Here is a 20,334-nt window from a genome sequence, read left to right as displayed (position 1 = left end):
ACAATGTCCATCTTGTGCCTTACTATGAATTCATTCACTTAAAATGAAACATAATTCGTAGTTCGCATGAAATTCAGAGTGATGATCAAAACAGGTATAACCATTTAAGCTTTGTTGGGTGCTCTAGATCAAAACTGAAACATAATCAAATTCACAATCATTTTGATCTCGCTGTATGGACACAACCAGAAATTTATAGTCATCAACCTATAGAGATGGAAGGGTTCTTGTAACTTTTCAATCATCTAAAATCAACTTCTGCTTATCAACATTTAAACGCACATCATCACTTCTTAAATCAACCTAAATCAAACCAAAGGTACAATAATACACTGAGTAACCCTACTATGCAAGTATATGGGAGTAATTCATGCTTTGAAAAAAGAGGGTGCATTGTGATTACAACAAATGAAAAGCCTTTAGTCAAACAGTGCTAAACCCTATGAATTTCATTATTATTATTATTATTATTTTTTTTTTTTTTTTTTACAATCCTAATTTAACAGTTACTTTTTACAAGTGCATATCAACTGAATCCACGCCGCGAGTAAAAATTTTCTGCAGTGGACCAATAAGAGTAACACCACCAGAGAGCCCCTCTTATTACAAACTCATTTACAAAGCTCAAACTGTAAAAATCTTTCTCACCTTCTTCATCTTCCTGCGGCATATAGGACAAGTACCAGACTCTTCTGCAATCCTGTAGAGTTAACAGATTTGAACATCTTTCTGTCAAATTTTAACGAGTTGCAAATGGTTGGAAACAAAATCATATGTGACAATGAACATAGAACGCATATAAAGCTTACATTGAACAAGTGTTGCATATAAGTTAGTTGTTGTGCTAAGTAATCTCTATAATTCATCCAAAATATAAATATCTCTATGAATTATTATTAGAGACTGAGATATGAAGTCTAAGCATTAGATGAAGTAAAATAATTTTCAAACTTAATTAAGGCTCCATGGCTGCAACTCAAATCTAATAAGCCTTAATGCTAACATTTGGTTCCATGAATCATTTTCAACTGTTTCAAGCCTTTTTGCTAACAGCATCAAAATCTCAAGTCACAAGTTTTCCAATTCAGATTTCTTAAAATAGTAAGTGCAGTATATATTTACCTTGTTCCACATGTAAAACAGGCAGCACAATGACCACATGGTAGAAAGAAACAATCTCTAGAGGAATCAAAGCAAATGACACAAAGACGCTGGGGATTGTTGCTATTTTTGCCTTCTGTTATTTGCTGACCTTCAATACAATTCACCGCAAGCTGCTCCTCCAGATCCTCCTCATCGTGTGAGACAGAGTCATAAGATGAACCCCAACTTGAAACATCTTCATCTTTGTGCAAAAGCAATGGGGCTCGTTCAGTTCCCACCTCCCCTGGCTGAAATCTTGTTCTATCTTCAGCCGTGGTTTGGAAAGTGTTGAAGAATCTGAAGGCCAGTAAGATGAGTACAGTCATTACACCTGCATGCAGGAAAGTGGTGAATATGAAGTTGGATGTTCCCTTGTTGCTGTCATGAAAGGACATAAATGCAAATCAAAATAACCTGATCCAACAAAATATGTGACCCATCGTGGTCCATAAGACAGTTTGACATACCAGTCATCATCAGTGCCCTGAAAGAACCAATATTTGTCAAATTCACATATAGAAACTAAAAGTTCTAATGATATCAAGATCCAGAGAACACAAACTTCACAAATAAATGAAATTTGAATGGTGCTGTGAAGTTAGTAAATGATAGCTCTTACCTCTTTCAGATGTGGAGAAGTAAGGACAGCAACATTTGTTCCTAAAAGAGAGAGCTTCAAACTACACAAAGGGTTACCCAGGGAGCACGGGTAATATGCCTGAGTTGTGTTATAGAGGAAAGCATTTATGGTGAAATTTAATTCTACCTGTTACAATTCAGCATTCATAGCAGATAAATTATCTAATGATTTGAAGGTGTCTGCATGTGCATATAATGTATTATACCATAGCCATCAGTAAAGTGCTAAACAAAAAAGAAAGGACCCATCCATTTTCTGTTTTAACTTATAGGAGGATTACCAACAGCAAGTGCGAAGTTTCTTTTGTGCAGCTTTTAGCAGTCCATATTGATATTTTGGATAAATAAACAAATACAACATGAGAAGCATTGTTTTTGATATGGGCGTATATGCTATAAGCCTATAATCAAATTTATAAGGGAGTTTCAGATATGCTACTTTATATTTCATACCCCTCATTATATGCAATATGGTAGACTCCTTTTACTAGATGGATTACAGGTGCAGCCCAAATTACAAAAGTGGCTCTTACCATACAGCTGAATAAATCATCACTTTCAACATACTAAACATGGTGGTTAGAACTTCTCAACTCAAACCTGAAATATCCAGTAAAGTGCACTAGGTGCAACTGAGTCACAAGGCTTCTAGTGATTATTATCACACTGTCCTACTGTGTTGCCTTGTTAGGCCTATTTCTGAAATAGGTTCAACAGAAAGGGTTACCAAACAAGCAGCTCTTGATGAAACACCAACTTTTCAATCTTTTATACCGTAATCAGTAGGGTTGAAATAACCAAATCAGCTAAGGGAACCAATAGGATGATTTTGACCAAAGTGACAGTTATGCCTTTTCCAATGACTACACTTAAGACATTTTTCCTTATTGGGGAGAAGGGTGGAAACAGTCAAACAGAGGATTTACTTTTTTTTCTATATCCATCTCATGATTCTCATCTTTGACATTGGATTCTTATGGTTAATAGATCAGAAATTTGGTAAATATAGTTTTACAGAAATATTTTGGTACACTACATTATATCTTCTCACCATATCTCAAAAAACTAACAGTATGAGGCATGTAAGGCATGTGCCCTGGCCTATGATACAACTATGAAAATTTTCAAACACACAAGTCTTGCCATTTTGTATATCAAAACAAGAGACTCAACAAGGAAGTAAGTTTTTTTCGTAGCAATACAGGATGTAGTAAGCATTCGGACAATTACCTCCACCTCCTCAGTATGCAAGTTCCCCACTGCAATATAATAATCGGAGGACTTTGATATTTTCTGTTGAATCTTACCACTCCCTGCAATGTAGGTGGGTTTTAAACATCAGTTTTATTTTGGGTAAGTAGTTTCAAACATTGTACCTCACGTCAAAAGGGGAAAATGAAACTTATATTAATGAAATTTACCATGAATAATATTCCAAGACAAAGTTGTATTAGGATATGATGGGTCCTCTATCCACTCAACAAGGCTATCTTTACCTGCAGATTTAGATGAAAATTAAGACGGGAAATATCAACAAAGGAACATCATTGTTGTAACTAGTACCAATGTTTCTGTTTATGCATGCATTCCAAATAATAGTTAAGCATAAGTCTAAAAATTTGATTGATCATCCCATACCCTAGGACATATGGTCCAGCTTACTGTGCACACATATATGTAAAAGCTACTTGATGTTCCACGACTAGTTAGATTCTCATGTGAACTTGTAATATATCACAGAACTGTACCAGATGCAATGTATCAAGATTGTAGCTCACATCAGAAAGACAGAGAAGAGATGAAGCAAAAGAAGAAAGAAGCAAAGAAATGAACTATCTGACTAAACGACATTAGTGAAGTGTAGTCATTGTAGTTTTGTGTTTTCTGTATGTAAAGCTACGTGTAGTTTGTAATGTATTTAAAGTAGGAGATGTTCACACGTGGAATAACAGACTGTTACACGTGCTGTAACTGATTTGGGATATTTTCCAAGCCTCTGTTTGGTATTTAGACACAGAGTTTGTACAGATTCATTATTGAATTGAAATCAGTATTTTCTTCAATTTTCATTCTCTCTCTCTCGCACATTGTTTCCCCTTCAAGGTTTCTGTGCTTTCTTATACAATGATAGGGTCTAAATTGAATTGTAGCCCTTAAACTGAATTAAATACCAAGCAGTTCCATAAATATTTTTCTTATTCTACCACCTATTTGCTTTGGGATAAGAATAGATTCTGATAACATTACAGAGTCTGCTGACTTAAAAACTGCAATGCATTTCTACAAAAGTATTTCATTCTTAAAAAAAAAAAAGAACAAATAATACCATCATATTCAAGGATCTAGAAACTGGAATTTGGAAAATACCTTGTGCAATCACAAGGGATAAAGGTGAGGAGCTTGGAGATTTTACATGGTATATGATATCCACTGTGGACCCTTTGTTCAGGTAGTAAATCAAGTCCTACAACATGAGAAGAATTCCAAATTTACCAGATCAGTCCAAACACCTAGAATGCTCTAGGAATACAGCTCATGCATATCTATTACTTGAAAGTACAGAGAGGAAAGTGAACAAATAATTGAATTTTTAATGAAATGAATTCAGAAAAAGATGGTATAGGTCGTAGGAAATGTGCCTTGTGAAAATTGGCTGGTACAAATATATTATGTGTTTCAGTCCAGGTGATCTCAACATCCAGGGGAGGAGGTTTATAAAATCCATATAGCACTGGCCCAACTTCTGGCTCATTGATTTCCTCGGCCTGTTTGTAAACAGAATGAGATTAGTGCATATTAACAGTAGCAGTATAAGCAAGAAAAAAAATAGAAAAACTAAATGAGAATTCTATTAGATACAGAAAATTACCATAATAGACTGCACAAAGAATGGGTTAGTTTGTATTAGGCGGGAGCAATTTGGGCCCAATTGTAGATTCACAGATCCATAAAATCCAAAAATCAGAGTCATGGATGCTGCTGGTGATGAATAGCAAACCAAAACCAAACCAGATCAGAAAGATTTTAAGGCAAGAGCAAATGAATTAATCAGAACAATAACACAATTGAACATAAGAACACCAATAAAAAACAAGAAAAATAACAGCTACGATTGGCTTCTTAGAATATGTTGAGAAAACCAATAACACAATTGAACATCAGAACACCTTTTCTAATACAGGCAAATTAATTTCATTGACTTGGCCTCAATTTTCACTGCAAGTAACATGTTGCCCATTTAATTCATGGACAAAAAACATGGGAAGTGAATAAATCAAAATGGCTGATTCATAATTCAAGAAAGGATCAATCTTTCTTTCTTTCTTTATTTCTTTTTTCAATAGATACTATAGAATTTGTAGGTATGCGTTCACTCCATGATGATTGATCTCTAGTATCAGGCCAAGTCACTAACTTTGGTGTAGACAAGCTTAGAACTCAGGCCCTTATTCGATGACAAAAAATTTACCAATTGGGTTTACCAGAACCCGAAAAGATCAATCTTTTAAGCATTCATAGTTCTTATATCTAGTTACTATCTGCACTTAATTATAGTTATATGCATTTTCCTTGGACATGTAACAAAGTAAAACAAACATGCATAACAGGGGGGAAAAAGGAAGAAGATGAAGAAGAGGAAAAAGTAAATGAGGATGAAACTTACCGAAGAACCAAAATGTGACGAGCACAAAGAGGCAAGCCCATACATCATCCCTTGTCTCAGTCGAGGGCGCATCAGATATGGATATGTTCACACGATAGGACAAATTAGAAGGCTGCTGTTGTTGCCGGCGATGATTGAGAAGTATGTGATGGCGGTGGTGGTGGTGGCGGTGATGGTGAAGGTGATCATTTTCTCCATTCTCATGTTGTTCAATTTCTACTTCTTCTTGAACCTGTGAAGTAGGCGGCAATGAAGAAGATGGACCGTCAGTGGAGGTTGTGACAGTAGAAGAAGAAGGCGTAGTTCCATGTTGGCTATGTTCTGGTTCTTCCATTCTGACAAAAAAGTTAGAATTGGTAAAATGGGTTTTGGAGAGAGTATGAAAAACACAGAACTAATAGTATAATAATATAGATTATCGACAAGTTCAATTTAGAATTTGATCATGAAAGTAAAAACCCTTTTCCAAGATCTTTAATTCCCAGTCTTTCTTACCTTGAAAATTTTGGTATGAATGAGCCATTGGAAATACAGGGCAATGGTGGCGAAGCTACGTCACTCACCAATAGGTCCTCTCTTAGGTTTTTTCTTCTTCCTAGGAATGTTAGTTTTTTTTTTTTTTTTTTTTTTTTTTTTTTTTTTTTCTTTTGCTAGGTCATAGGAATGTTAGTTGGGGACAGTTAGTTTCGTTTTTTTAAGGAAATTGGGTGACAGTTAGTTGGGTTCCAATTTTTGCTAGCTATTTTGAGTTGGGTTTGATGGTCAATTTGTTTGGCCGTCACTTGCCCTTGCTTTTAGCATTAGAATACCAAAATGGACAGTTTAATTGACATGGGAATGGCGATTTGATGTATACTTGTACGGCTTATCTTAATAAATGTACTTAAAGGCTATTATTAATAAATTATGACACTACTTTAATAAAAAATTGTCAACAAAATTAATTATTTTTTCATTTTTTCATAAAATATTTTTAAAAAATAGTTTATAATCCAACACTCTTAAGGTATTTGTTAACATTTCTCTACTTCTATTATGCTTAGATCACAAAAATAGTTTATGAGTCTTGTAGCTTAATAGTCAATACTTTTTGTTTTTAACTTACAGCTTAATAAGTTAATAGGATTCAAATCCCTTCATTTCATTCCAATATCCAATTATAAAAATAAAATAACATAAAAAAAAGTCAAGAAAATAGGTTGCCCATTTGAAAAGAAACCCATGGTGAGAAAGCTTAGTACGGTAAGACCGTAAGACGTTCAATTGTGACATGAACAAAAAATGAAAGTTAGGAGAAAATTAGAGAGCTCAACAATCTAATAAACCTGCTTGGAATTAAAATAAACTTGGCTAGGTATCAAGTGCTCTAATCAAATTTATCTCACTTTTATTGGTAATTATAAATAATATTAAAGTGATTAACTTTTTTTTTTTTTTGAAAATCAAAAGTGATTAACTATGATCATTGTTTTCTTTGCTTGTAAAAATGAATCTTAATTAATTTCTTTAATTGTTTTAGTTGTTCTCTATTTCAATTATTTATTGAAAAAAACTAGACAAGGAAATATTCTAAATGGGTTGAATATTTTATCCTTTTTGAGGCCCTTTCCATGATCAATATGTTTTTGATTTTCAGTTCAACGGTTTGATATTTACCAGTTTGAATTTTTTCTTGAAAATGTTTTTTTTTTCTCTAAAGTTAAATAATGTTCTATACCTTTCTTATTCTCAAACTTTATATAATGTTCGACTCCTCAAGAAGTTTTTAGTGTCACAAATTTGTATCATGGATGTATGGCATTGTTGAATCCATTACTCTATTTCTATGTATTTGTTGCTCCTGGACTTAAATTATTTAATTGGGTAAATTACAAAATTGGTCCTTATTCTTTATATTGTATGTTATTTTGGTCCCTGACTCTTTTAATATTATGTCAATTTAGTCTCTGTCATTATTCTTTGGATGGAAAAAATTGATGTGTCAAATAGAATAATAAAAAATTATTTTTCATGTCATGCCAATTACCAAAGGTATCGCAAACCCAAAAAATAAAAAATAATAAAAAATAAAATAAAATAAAAAAAGAGGAAAGTTTCACTTACATACCCTGAGATTTGAGGTAATTTCAATCAAGTCCATAACATTTAAAAATAGACCATCTTAGTCCCTATCCTAAAAAGGCTTATAACGTCGTTACATATTCTCTCCTCCCTCTCATCCCTCTCCCTAAGTCTCTCTCTCTCTCCCTTTTCTCTGATTCTTAAAAAATTGAAGAACATGAACTTTCTCAGTAAAACAACCAAAAGAAAAAATGCTTGACCACCAACCTAGTAAAACCCACAAACCCAATGACCATCAACCATTAGCAAAACCCACAAACCCAGCAAAACAATGGCATTAGTAAAACTCATAAACCCAGCAAAACAATGGTATCAGCAAAACCCATAAACACCATCAACAAAACCCATCCACAAACCCAGAACTAGCAACCACAGACCACCAGCATCAACAAATTCACAAACATGTCAAACCCACAACATCTTCATCACATCTCTTTTTTGTGGCTTTGTGACAATCTGCCACTAACCACCCCACAACAAACCCAGAACCAATGATCTAAACCAAATCCCACAAAACTCCAACACCTATACAAAAAACCCAAATTCTCTATCATTGATCCAAACCAAAACCAACCCACTACAAAACCCACCACCATGACGCCATTATAAAGATGAAGAAAGAGAGACGCGAGAGTAAGAAGTTATGGACTGAGATGGTCAGAGTAAGAGAGAGAAGAGAAGAAAGAGAAAATAGAAATCAAAGAGCGAGGCGAAAGGGTCAGAGGAAGAGAGAGACAAGAGAAGAGAGCGAAAATAGAAATTGGAGAGAGAGGTGAGAGGATCAGAGGAAGAAAGAAGAAAGAAGAGAGAGACGAGAAAGAGAAGAGAGTTCTAAGAGAGAGAGAGAGAGAGAGAGAGAGAGAGAGAGAGAGAGAAACTAAAAAAATAAGTAAAGGCATTACAAGCCGTTTGGGGGACCAAAATTGGGAATTAAACCCATTTTCCTAACTATATAGTTAGTAGGCACAGTTTCAAAAATATATATTTTACTAACATCTCAAGTCTCAAAGACTCAATTTTGGGCTATAAATCAAGTCTCAAAAACTCGGTTTTCATGATTTGATCACGTCTGATGTGGCATTTTTTCCACGTGGCGTCCACATGAAAATCGAGTCTCTAAGACTTGATTTATAAGCCCTTTACAAAACAAGTATAATGCACACCCTTTACACCTTCTCATCTCATCGGAGGAAAAAAAAAAAAAAAAAAAAAAAAAAAAAAAAAACCAAATCGCCATGGGACCATGGGTGGGTGGGTTTCAAGTCGACGTGTGTCGTGTGTGGTCGTGGGGAGCAGGTGGCTGTCGGTGGTCGTTGGTGCTCATGGCTAGCCGTGGGTCGGGTTTAGATCGCCGTGGGTTGAAAAAGCTGAGTAGAATGGGTTTTCTTGGTGGATTAGTTCTCTATAACTTTGTTTTTTTTCAAAGTTCTTGTGGGTTTTGGAGTTTTCATCATTGTTTATTTTGGGAATTTAGAGACATTCCCATATACGAAGCGAACCCATTTTGTGCTTTTGTCAAAAAGCATGGAGAGGAGGCTAGGAGAGACTGAACAAGAACAAGAACTCAGCTGGTTGTTTTTTTTTTTTTTTTTTTTTTTTTTTTTTTTCCGTATAAGTCTATTTGTGGCTTGTAGGATAAATTGAGCTTCTAACTGTTGAGATATAAATTAAGTCTCTAAGACTTGATTTCCAGGTAGATGCCACGTGAAAAAAAATTCCACGTCAGACCTGATTAGAACATAAGCCCTAAATCGAGTTTTAGAAACTTGAGATGTTAGTAAAAAATATAGTTTCGAAACAGTGCCTACTAATTATATAGTTGGGCAATTGGGGTTAATGGCCAATTTTGGCCCTGTTTGGGGTATTGGACTAAGATTATTAGTTTTTAAATATTGGACTTGATTGTTGTGAGAGTGCCTTTTTCATGACACTCAGGCCCAAGGATCCCGGGCCTAAATAAAAAGGGTTTGATGAACTGGGCCTTGACTCACCGCAGCTAATGAGCTGTTTAAGAATCAAATGGAATACAGGGGATGCTCCTGACAATGTAAAAAAATAACAAGCAAGGATATTCGTATCGAGGAATGCCAAAAGAAATTAACAAGGTAAATTCAGAAGGAAAAAAACAGGATTAGCAAAGCGATAAAAATTAATGCTGAGAGGATCTCGGGAAATATGAAGCATATTTCATTAATACATTGTCTGTTTAATTACAGAAAGCTCACTAAGACGTGATACAAGGTTCAATCAAGCTCAAAAATTACAGTCTTGAATGGCTATTTCAGCCTTCAAAACTTGCAAAGTTTGATTCTCGTTGAATCCGAGTATGTGCAATAGTGGCTTTTACAGGATACCGGGAAGCAATGTTTATTTTTCCCTTAGTATTTTCTCTTCACCACAGATTTTACTGATAGTTTTTCTAGAGAATCTCTTCTTTTTTGTGTTTCTCTATTTTTTCGCTGCCTTTTCTTCACAACCCATCCCTTCCTTTTATAATGGAGTTTTTGGTCTTCCCGGGGAACTGTTGGCTCCCCTGTTTTACCCTTTTGCAAACAAAGCACGTCCTGTTCCCATCATCTCGGTAAGTCCCATTTCCGTTTTTTCTCATTCTTTCCTTCTTTCAGCTCTTATTCTTTTGAAAGTTCCTGGTTGGCCATCTTCTTTGGAATGTGCTGAGGTATGCCCTTCTCGGCATCCCTGTTTCTAGCGTTTTTCCACTTTTCCCTTTTCTTTCCCATCTGGGCGGAATCTTGTTCTGCCAACTTGAAAGCCGCTTGTTATCATTCTTTCTTTTATGCTTCTCTGTTCTGGTTCCCCAAGGCTTTTTCTGTCTGTGCCATGAGAGGTCACTGGGTTCTACTGGCGCTTGCGTTCTTTTTTGCTTTTGTTTCTTGTTTTCTTCTTCTGTCTTTTTGTTCTTTCGAGCTGTCCTAGTCTTCCTTTGTCTTTGTGCCTGAAGGGATCCGCGCCTCTTGATGGTCCCTGAGAATCCTTGCTTCTTATCCCTTGCTGTAGTTCTCTTTTTTTTTGGATGCTTCTTTGTCTGGGCCTCAAGATCCCCTGGGCCTTTTTATTCCTTCATGGGTTTCCTGCATCTGCTACTTTGGGCTTAGCTTAATTTTTCCTTTTGGGCTTGACTTATTCTTTTGGGCTTGACTTTTCTTTTGGGCTTCCTTCACTATGATCCTTTTTAGACCTCAACAATTGTCACTAGCCCAAACCTTAGGGTATATTTGTAAAATTTACCCAAAAAAAAAAAAAAAAACCACAATCATCAAATCAAATTGCTTTTCTCGACGAAGCCTTCATTTTATAGGAATAATTCTCAACAAACATCAAATCAAAGCAAGTTTCCAAGGGCTGATATTTTCTTTCAAGCATTCTATCAAACACTTCCAAGACAAATTCATAAACTGCTATTCTTAGATATCTATTCAGCAAAAATTACTTGTTTTCATATTATACTGAATAAATTCCTCATCCAATAATGACTATTTCAATTGTGAGTGAGAAAGTGACCAATTATAAATCCAAAAAATGAATAGGTTAAATTACACATGAACAGATAAACAAGCATTTGAAAAATCTTTTCCACAGCTAGGAATCTGTTACAAAAAATAAATAAATTTCTAATCTTCCCTGAAAAATCACATAATATTTTCTTTTTGTCACGCCCCAAACCCAACCAAAAGGGCTAAGCACGCAACAACAGCCACACACTTATAAGGTTTTTAACCTTACAAGCATGCACGGCCTTCAAAGAGTAATAATAAACCTCAACAATTGTCATATTTTAGATCAAATCCAATTAAGTACAAAAGTACGAAAATAATAATAATCTCCCAACATCACTAAAAATAGACTAAATCTCTTAAGAGTCTAAACAAAAGATAACTTTTGAAACATAAAAGTCCAATTCTTATTCCAACAATTCCTAAACTTCACTCATACACACAACCCAGGGAAAGCCCATACACATGCTATTCCTCAGGATAAGGATCTGAAAGGGGGAGGAAGAGGGGTGAGTTGACAACTCAATTAGTAATCAAATCCTAACAAGCTAAAACAAGCATATAGATTGATAAAATAATACATTGTTTATAAGATCAAATATTTCATATATGTCAAAAGTTATAATATATTATGGGTTTCAAAATAAACATAAGAAGTTTCATAGACTTAAAATAATTCACATAGTCAAACAAATTCATATTCTTAACAATATTTTATGACCATGGTCACGCTATATCCCCATAACTAGGCATCAGATTCAGATGAAACTAGTTTCATACTAATGTATATTCCCTAGATGAAACTAATTTTATTACCAATGGATGGCCCCTATTAGTTGGGTACCAGATTTAGAGCATAGTTAGCTTTTCCAAAATCAATATATATAGTAGTCAAATACATTTATGATGATTCTTATTCTTTTCTTTAAATCAATGTAGCTAAAACAATTGAAATAAAATTGTAATAATTGTAAAACAATATTCAATAGCTAAAATGCAGTAGTATAAGCAAAAATAAGCCCATTTGGAAATAAGGTTACTTATTTCAACTAACACACCACAAAAGAATTTCTCATTAACCCTTCTTCTAAAATTGTTAGATATCACCTAAAACAATCTTTAGTACCATTTAATCAACAATCAAATAATTAAAGAAAAACTTATAACGACACTCAACTACAAAAGAAGCTTATAAAATATCTAATAATTTTCCACTATTATCTCACACCCAAAAATCCATGTATTTATAAATATACTATCTTTACATTTCTGCCACCACTAGTTCCCTAGTGATAAAGCCTATAAAATGAATATAGTGTCAAAACCAAAATTCTTAGTATTATGCTAGAAAAGATAAGGCAACGTCACTTGTAATAAAGAAAACAGATTTGTAGCCATTCATGTATGAGTAAGCCGCAATAATTTTCACTACTTTTGTCACATTTTACCTATCTAACAAGCTATAAGAGGTGCAAATAAAATAGTGAGTCTATGTAAGTTCTTGATTCCACCGGTCATAAAGCGTCATATGGCAAAATTGTAATAAAATTGTAAAATTAATTATGGTACCAAATTTAGTTTTCATGTATTTCGAAATCTTCATTGTTCTTTTCCCCTTTTTTTTTTTTTGGTGTGTTTTTACTCATGACGTTAGACTTGTGATGATTATCAAAAAAAAAAAAAAAAAGACGTTAGACTTGTGGTAACTTTATCACCTTAGATCTTATAGCCTAGACTATAAGTAGTCAACAATTTTAGTAGACTATTAGTAGACCATTTCTTAAAGAAAAGTCTGCAAGTCAGTGCTTGAAAGAATCTTGACACATCAAGCACAAAAACCCGTAGTTTCTATCACAATTAAACGCAACAGTGGACATCAAAGAGAAGAATTATATTACCGAGAAAATGAAGATATAACACCCAATTCCGTTTGCATCATCAAACTGATAAGATATATAGATAGTTTCGTTATTGGCCGAAATACCCACATAAATTTTTTTTAATTTTATATAAAACTTAATGTGGGGCCCGGCCCAAAATAATGGGCTAGTTAAACTACGGGCCCGTCCGAGAAGCATCCTGTCCGAGGAGAAGTCACAGCCAAAACCTTATTCAAGCCCAATTGCGGTAAAAGAAACCTGTCCGAGGAGTAACTCCTCCTCGGACATTACGAAGTCCGGACGAAGAGCTCGCCCCAACCATTGCAGTTCATCCTCCAAGCATATAAAAAAAAATAAAACCCAAAATATCTCATGGAAAGCTGCCACCACCACATTAAATGTGTCACAACCACCCTCTTGGCCGCATTAATGAGGAAAAGACCCCTGAACAGTACTATCTTGGCCACTGCAACTCACAAGGGAGTGATAAAGGTGTCTGATAGGACAGGTGCTCAAGTGGGGGTTTAGATAATCAATAAGTGTAAGGTTCAGATAAGAATGAGAGAGCTATATAATGTAGTGGAGTCCCTCAAAGAGGGGGACGAAGAAATGTATTCGGCACTCAGGAAATAGAATCTTCTGTTAGATATCCATTCTTGTGTTTTTGTTCCTGCAATAATATTGTCCATGTATCAGACCGACTAAGCTCACTGAGGCTAAGTTCTTTGACCCATCCTCTACAAATATTTATTGTGTGTTGCGTCTTGGGCCAAGGCCTGATCAATAGGGTTTGGACCAGGAAAATCGTGCAACTACACTTAAATTTGATAAAAGTTGAGATTTCTTAGGCTCTTACTTCATATATCTTTACTTGAATATCTTGAGTAATTATTTCTCTCTCTCTCTCTCTCTCAAAAATATCAATAATTATTCGCTGACTTAATTAGCTTATAAATAATTAGAGTTTCAACCTTATTTTCTAAGAACTCCCTTAATAATATTAATTATAAAATTAACCCCATAAAAAGGTTTACTTAAATACCTCAACAATTTCCGTCCAACACTTAACAATAGTGTATGTGCAAGTTAAAATTGAGCTTATGTAGGGAAATAAAATAAGTTATCTAACTATACATTTACACGAAAAAGCTTGAAAATATGCTAGGTTTAACATGACACTGGAAAAAAAGAAGAAGAAAGTGATAGTAAGCACATAAAAGGACATGAGATGTACGTGAAAAACCCTAAAAATGAATGAAAAACCACAACGTGAGAAAGAATGGAATGCTCTTGCTCTGCTCAGATTGTATTGTGTGTGAAAAGAGGTCAATCTTGTACAATAAGGGTGTTTTCCTTCCTATCTTATCAACTTTATACTCTCTTCTTCCAATATCTCCTTGGGTTCTTGCCCTCAAAATACAGTTGCATGTTCCTCTTATAATCTGAGAAATATGGCTGAGTATAAGGACAGGTGTCAAGTCATCATTTTCTTATCTTGGACCTTTTCACAACTGTGAGGTTATCTATTGGCTAGAGGATAGGAATTGCGCCAACATGACATTGGGACCTGTGGGTAGGTGACTTTGCCACTGCTTGGGAGACAAGTTCCTGGACATTGAGAGGGACATCAGGAGTACTGTGATTGATACACGTGTCTCTGAGGTGGTCCAACATGCATTCAACCAATAAAGGGTGTCCTCATAGCTTCTGACCTTAGAAAGTCACTATCTCCCTTTTTGTGAGTGCTTGAGTACCATGTCAGGTGCATATCTTACTTCCTTTCCAAAATAATCATGCCTTTAGCATAGACCAAGAACAAGATCCCTTAGCCAACACTTCCTCTTCCTTTGCTCACAGCTATTCCATATGTAAGGTCCAAATTCAACCATATATGCATTCCCCCATGCCTTAGTGGTGTTATGTACAAGTAGTGACTAAATTGACATAATACCGAAATATTAAGGAACAAATTGACATATGGTACAAAGGATAGGACCAACTTTGTAATTTATCCTATTTTATTTTATAAGCACATAGTCATACTTTAATACAAGAACTAGCTAAGTCAAAAACTCATAATATGCTACTTTGGATTCGATTCTAAAGGGAAAAAAATCATTAAAAAAAGAGACAATTTTAAGATTTTTTTTCCCCTCAATATCTTCTCCTAGGAAAAAAAAAAAGCCCGAACAGAATTTTCTCCCTAAAATATGTGACATTTATGAGGAAAAATGACCTGGAAGGGTTAAAAAAAAAAAAAAAGATAATAAAAATTCGTGTTCTTTTATTTTTCTTTCGATTTCATCTAATAGCAAAAAAAAAAAAAAAATGCATTCATGAAGTATCTTAAATAATTTTTATTCTTTAATTTTACGATCCATTTTATTAATAAATTTTAAATATGTTATTGATTTTTTTATTAGTTTACCTCTGATTCTTAATTAAGTTATGCATCACCAGAGCATAACTCTAGATTATTTTTATTATTATTATTTAACTTCATATTGTTTTGAAACTATTTGAAAATATAGCATTTTATTTAAAATCATGTTTCCAAAACAGGATTTTAAGTGTTTCTTAAATTTTGGTCAAGTTAACTGAAATTTTTTTAAAAAACAAAATAATAGAAAAAAAAAAAAACTACACCCCCAAATAGGAGTATTCGCGATGCGGTGCGGTTTAACTAAAATCATAACTTTATTTTTGCGGTCACTTGTGCGGTGCGGTTTAGAGTTTAGCCAAAACTATAACCGCACCGCACCTCATTTTTGCAATCATATGTGCAGTGCGGTGTATAAGATGCGGTTTGAAGTTGGTATATATTTCAAATTTTAGGCTTTTCCTATTTAGCCCAAAACTAAGTTTTCTCTTTGTTTTGGGCCAAGTTTTAAACTATTGAGCTAGTTTTTCTTTATTTTGAGCTGACTTTCCTAGTCAACACTTGCTAGAGTTATCAAACTATATTTTTTTTTTTTTGTTGAAAACTAGGGTTGTTAAACTATTAATAATATATATTGTGGGGCCCAACAATTTATGGGCCAGGCCCACTTATTCATGGGGAGCCCTAAGGCCCAAGCCGAAGAAGGTTATAGTCCAAACTCAATAACGTAAAGCACAAATTGGCCCGGAGAAGCAGCCGAGGACAGTGCAGTCCTCGGCTGACCCAAAGCTCCACCAAGAAGAAGGGCAAAAACGGTATAGGGACAAACTTGGAAGAAAATCTAAAATATCTAGGAAAGGCTGCCCTTACTACCTTCCCCATACATAGCTCTGCACCTAACAGAGCCGTATTCTTTAGCTTTATCAACCACTCCCAACAACTTTGGTCTTGGACTGACGGGACAAGTATCAGTCTTGGAAAGGTCGACCCTACACGTGGACGAAGGAAAGTGAACGCAGGCTAGTATAAAAGAAAAAATAAGTAATCTGGAGAGGGGGCTAGGAAGACTGGCCAAAAAGGAAGGGCCTCCCAGTCCACTTCCAGGAGAAAGACTCCAAGGGTGAAAACACCTCAATCACATATGAGCACCACAAAAACCCACCGCTGGGTAACCGAGACCTAGCCTTTCGAACCCACTCTCTACAAATGATATTGTCTGGGCCCATTCATGTGCGAACCCAACACTACTACGGTTCGTTGCGGAACGTGTCCCTACAATTGGCGCCGTCTGTGGGGAAGGCTTGCGCGTTAGCTCGAAAGGCGGTGGAGTTGAGCTTCTGTCGAACAAGGGTCTACGACGATGCCTTTATGACCGGCGACACATTGTTGTTATTCCGACACAAGTTCCCACTAGGGGCTACGCCTCGTAATGCCAGTGGCATGGCAAGTCTAGGGGCTTTAAACATCAAGCTAGCTTCCCCCACCTTATTCGAGGAGCTAACCTTTAGGAAGTAGATAAATTAAGAAACAGAATACAAGTTTTGGACAGAACCAAGGCCTTGTATGGTCCTCAGACCCAAGCCTCTGGGGAAACCAACTACTTACAAAGAGAATACAAGTTTTGGACAGAACCAAGGCCTCGTATGGTCCTCGGACCCAAGCCTCTGGGGAAACCAACTACTTACAAAGAGAATACAAGTTTTGGACAGAACCAAGGCCTTGTATGGTCCTCGGACCTAAGCCTCTGGGGAAACCAACTACTTACAAAGAGAACACAAGTTTTGGACAGAACCAAGGCCTTGTATGGTCCTCGGACCCAAGCCTCTTGGGAAACCAACTACTTACAAAAGTTTTGGACAGAACCAAGGCCTTGTATGGTCCTCGGACCCAAGCCTCTGGGGAAACCAACTACTTACAAAGAGAACACAAGTTTTGGACAGAACCAAGGCCTTGTATGGTCCTCGGACCCAAGCCTCTGGGGAAACCAACTACTTACAAAGAGAACACAAGTTTTGGATAGAACCAAGGCCTAGTATGGTCCTCGGACCCAAGCCTCTGGGGAAACCAACTATTTACAAAGAGAATACAAGTTTTGGACAGAACCAAGGCCTCGTATGGTCCTCGGACCCAAGCCTCTGGGGAAACCAACTACTTACAAAGAGAATACAAGTTTTGGACAGAACCAAGGCCTCGTATGGTCCTCGGACCCAAGCCTCTGGGGAAACCAACTACTTACAAAGAGAATACAAGTTTTGGATAGAACCAAGGCCTCGTATGGTCCTCGGACCCAAGCCTCTGGGGAAACCAACTACTTACAAAGAGAATACAAGTTTTGGACAGAACCAAGGCCTTGTATGGTCCTCGGACCCAAGCCTCTGGGGAAACCAACTACTTACAGAGAGAATACAAGTTTTGGACAAAACCAAGGCCTTATATGGTCCTCGGACCCAAGCCTCTGGGGAAACCAACTACTTAAAAGGAAAAACTACGTTACGTGGACCTTAGAATCTCCCCGAGGAAAACTCTCCATTAACAATTGGGTTAATTCCTGAACTACATGGATTCTCTAGTTTGCCCTCGGATCCTCAACACCAAAGGGACCAGTACGGAATGGAGCAACATGTTTCCAAAAGCATAATCGAAGTCATTCAATGCTCGGTCACCCCCTCGGATGAATTATTTAGAATTTATCGTTCTCGGACAGTATTCTCGCACTTATTACAAAACGTTCAACCGTTATCTCGGTTAGTTTCCTAAGTTTAACTTACTATGAATTGTTATTATTATGCCTGGTAGTGTCGATAAATTAGAATTAGTTGGATTGTGTTTCAAGGGTTCTTGCTCTAAATATCGCTGAGGAGAAACACACACATGGAGCACACCCATTCACAAAGTGGTGTTGCCAAAATAATAGTATTCAAAACAAGTAAATAAATTTCCATTTTTACTAAAACAAAGAAATAGTACAGCGTACAATGAAAAGCTGGAATCAGCTTATGTCAAAGCTCACTACATAATTGAAAAGGAAGATACAAGAGAATAAGATAAAGCCGAGGAAGTGGCACAGAGGAGAGGTTGGCTACTACTCCAAGACCTTGTTCTTCCTCAATGCTTTTACATGCCCATAACTCAGGCAGCAAAAGAAACCCAACTTGAGCCTCACACCGCTGAAGGAAAGGTGCAGGGAGCCGGAAGTTGAGGAGCCTTCACCAAAAATTTGCCTGCGACAGGGCAGAGGCGATGATGGCGGAGAATCTTTCTTCTGACACACCAAAATTCTGACATGAACAGAACCTGCTTCGGATTTTGACTAAAAGAGGGAGAAACACCCTTTCCCCTCTGTCGAAGCGGAATATTCTCTTGAATTTATGCTTCCTTTGCCCGTACCTCACTATTCTGAGTCTCAGGAGGACACGGCGCCTCTGTGGCGGAGAGAGTTCCTTCTCCCCAACCCTCGCCTCAAACATGTTATGCTAAGGGGGGATAGCACTGGATATGGGAGTTGTGATTTGGGAGGAAACTGAAGGATTGGTGCGTAGGTGAAGCAACTTTCTCTCCTATTTATTTAAAAAGATATGGTGGTGGCATTTAATTCACGCAGCGTCCCAAGGAACGCTACAGACAAAATGGCTCCGGCTCAATCTCCAACGCTACCTGCAACCATGGGGTTAAAGGAGTCTCGGGAAGGTGCACCTCGAACACTGGGACGCCAAAAAGTACCACGTGACCAAAGACTACAGAAATACCTCTTAACTTGTGGGCCTAGTGAATTCGCGGCCCAGGCCCGTTCTGCAGGGGGCCTAGGGACAACGGCCCACGCCGAGGAATAGCCGTTGCCGAGGACAACCTCCTGCTCGGCACCTCGCGAAATACCTGAGGAAAGGGAGAAACTGAACTACAGCCTTCGGACTCAAGCCTATGGGGAAACCAACTACCTGGATGACAAAACTAGGTTTTGGACAGAACCAAGGCGTTGCGAAGTCCTCGGACTCAAGCCTATTGGGACGCCCACTACTCGGATGGGGAAAGCCCTCGGCTCAAATATTGTAAAATGTTAAGGCCGATAAAAGTGTTAGGATGATGGCGAGACGCCCTACTATTCGGTAGCCTACGGGGGCTGTTCATTCTTGCGGGAGATATGTCTTCGGATGATTACTTCCTACACCGCATAGAGCATCCAGTTCTAATCTCGGCATTGTTTTGGGTAAGTATCGTTATTCACAGATAGGCATTGCTGTGTCAAATAATTCTATTAAAGTTATGGTGACATCTTTTTATTAGCAAGTATTTTGGCCTTAGTTGTCATTGATTCAAATGCTATATTATTGTACTGAGCAGCGCTTGTAAACTTGTAAAAACATAGAAACAGAACATGCGAAGTAAAATAACAACAATTTTTATTAATATGAAAAATTATTACAACGTACAAAGAGGGACTTAAACAAGCCTATACAAAAGGTGAACTGCCGAAGCAACAATAACATCCGCAATACAGATAAGTAAACAGTCAGGTGTCTTTTAAACTCGTCTTCAAAGTCTCTCCAATCTCTGCCTCAGTATTGCTCATATTGAGAGAAGAACCTTCTTTAGGAAAAGATGAAGGAGAAGGAAGAAGAAGATGAAGGAGAAGGAAGAAGAGGATGGAGGAGATGAATGAGGAAGATGGAGGAGATGAATGAGGAAGATGGAGGACATGAGTAAAAGAATGAGGAGAAGAAGAGGGAAAAGGTGAGAAGGAAGAAAGAGAGGCAAAAGGAGGCGCCAGTGAACGAAGAGAGGAAGAAGCAGGGGCACTTAGTCCCTGCCCCAGTCCTGACTCCTAACACACTGGTGCCATATTAGATATGCTCATGAGAGAGCGGGTAGTTCTGATGATGTGTGTCCTCGGCTCAGTCACACCGAAAGTGTGATGTGACGAGTCCCTGCTTCGGATTTTGGCTGAAAGAAAGGCGAGACAAATCTTGAGTCTCCGCCATCCTTGCCCTGACCGAGCCT

The 20,334-nt window shown here is 36.9% G+C and overlaps 1 protein-coding gene across 4 annotated transcripts; it reads right to left on the bottom strand.

Annotated features, from left to right (window-relative positions):
• Positions 1–333: 333 nt before the first annotated feature.
• On the bottom strand, positions 334–6,077 carry LOC126688892 (E3 ubiquitin-protein ligase APD2-like). Of its 4 annotated transcripts, none has more exons than XM_050383807.1 (11): positions 5,942–6,077; positions 5,447–5,781; positions 4,652–4,761; positions 4,422–4,547; positions 4,150–4,246; positions 3,204–3,278; positions 3,013–3,095; positions 1,763–1,909; positions 1,558–1,627; positions 1,123–1,474; positions 334–700 (listed from the first exon to the last, which is right to left on the bottom strand). In XM_050383807.1, the coding sequence occupies exons 2-11, from the start codon at positions 5,778–5,780 to the stop codon at positions 625–627; spliced, it is 1,470 nt and encodes a 489-aa protein (XP_050239764.1). In that variant the 5' UTR covers position 5,781; positions 5,942–6,077; the 3' UTR covers positions 334–624. The 4 variants fall into 4 exon arrangements, with proteins under 4 accessions (XP_050239764.1, XP_050239775.1, XP_050239756.1 ...); XM_050383818.1 differs by having other exon boundaries at positions 5,906–5,942; XM_050383799.1 differs by lacking the exon at positions 5,942–6,077 and having other exon boundaries at positions 5,447–5,935.
• Positions 6,078–20,334: the final 14,257 nt, after the last annotated feature.

The sequence above is a fragment of the Quercus robur genome, chromosome 1, assembly GCF_932294415.1.
Source record: "Quercus robur chromosome 1, dhQueRobu3.1, whole genome shotgun sequence".
In the NCBI taxonomy this organism is placed as follows: domain Eukaryota; kingdom Viridiplantae; phylum Streptophyta; class Magnoliopsida; order Fagales; family Fagaceae; genus Quercus; species Quercus robur.
The sequence above is the reverse complement of the archived record's forward strand: the minus strand, read 5'-3'. Positions and strand labels throughout refer to the sequence as shown.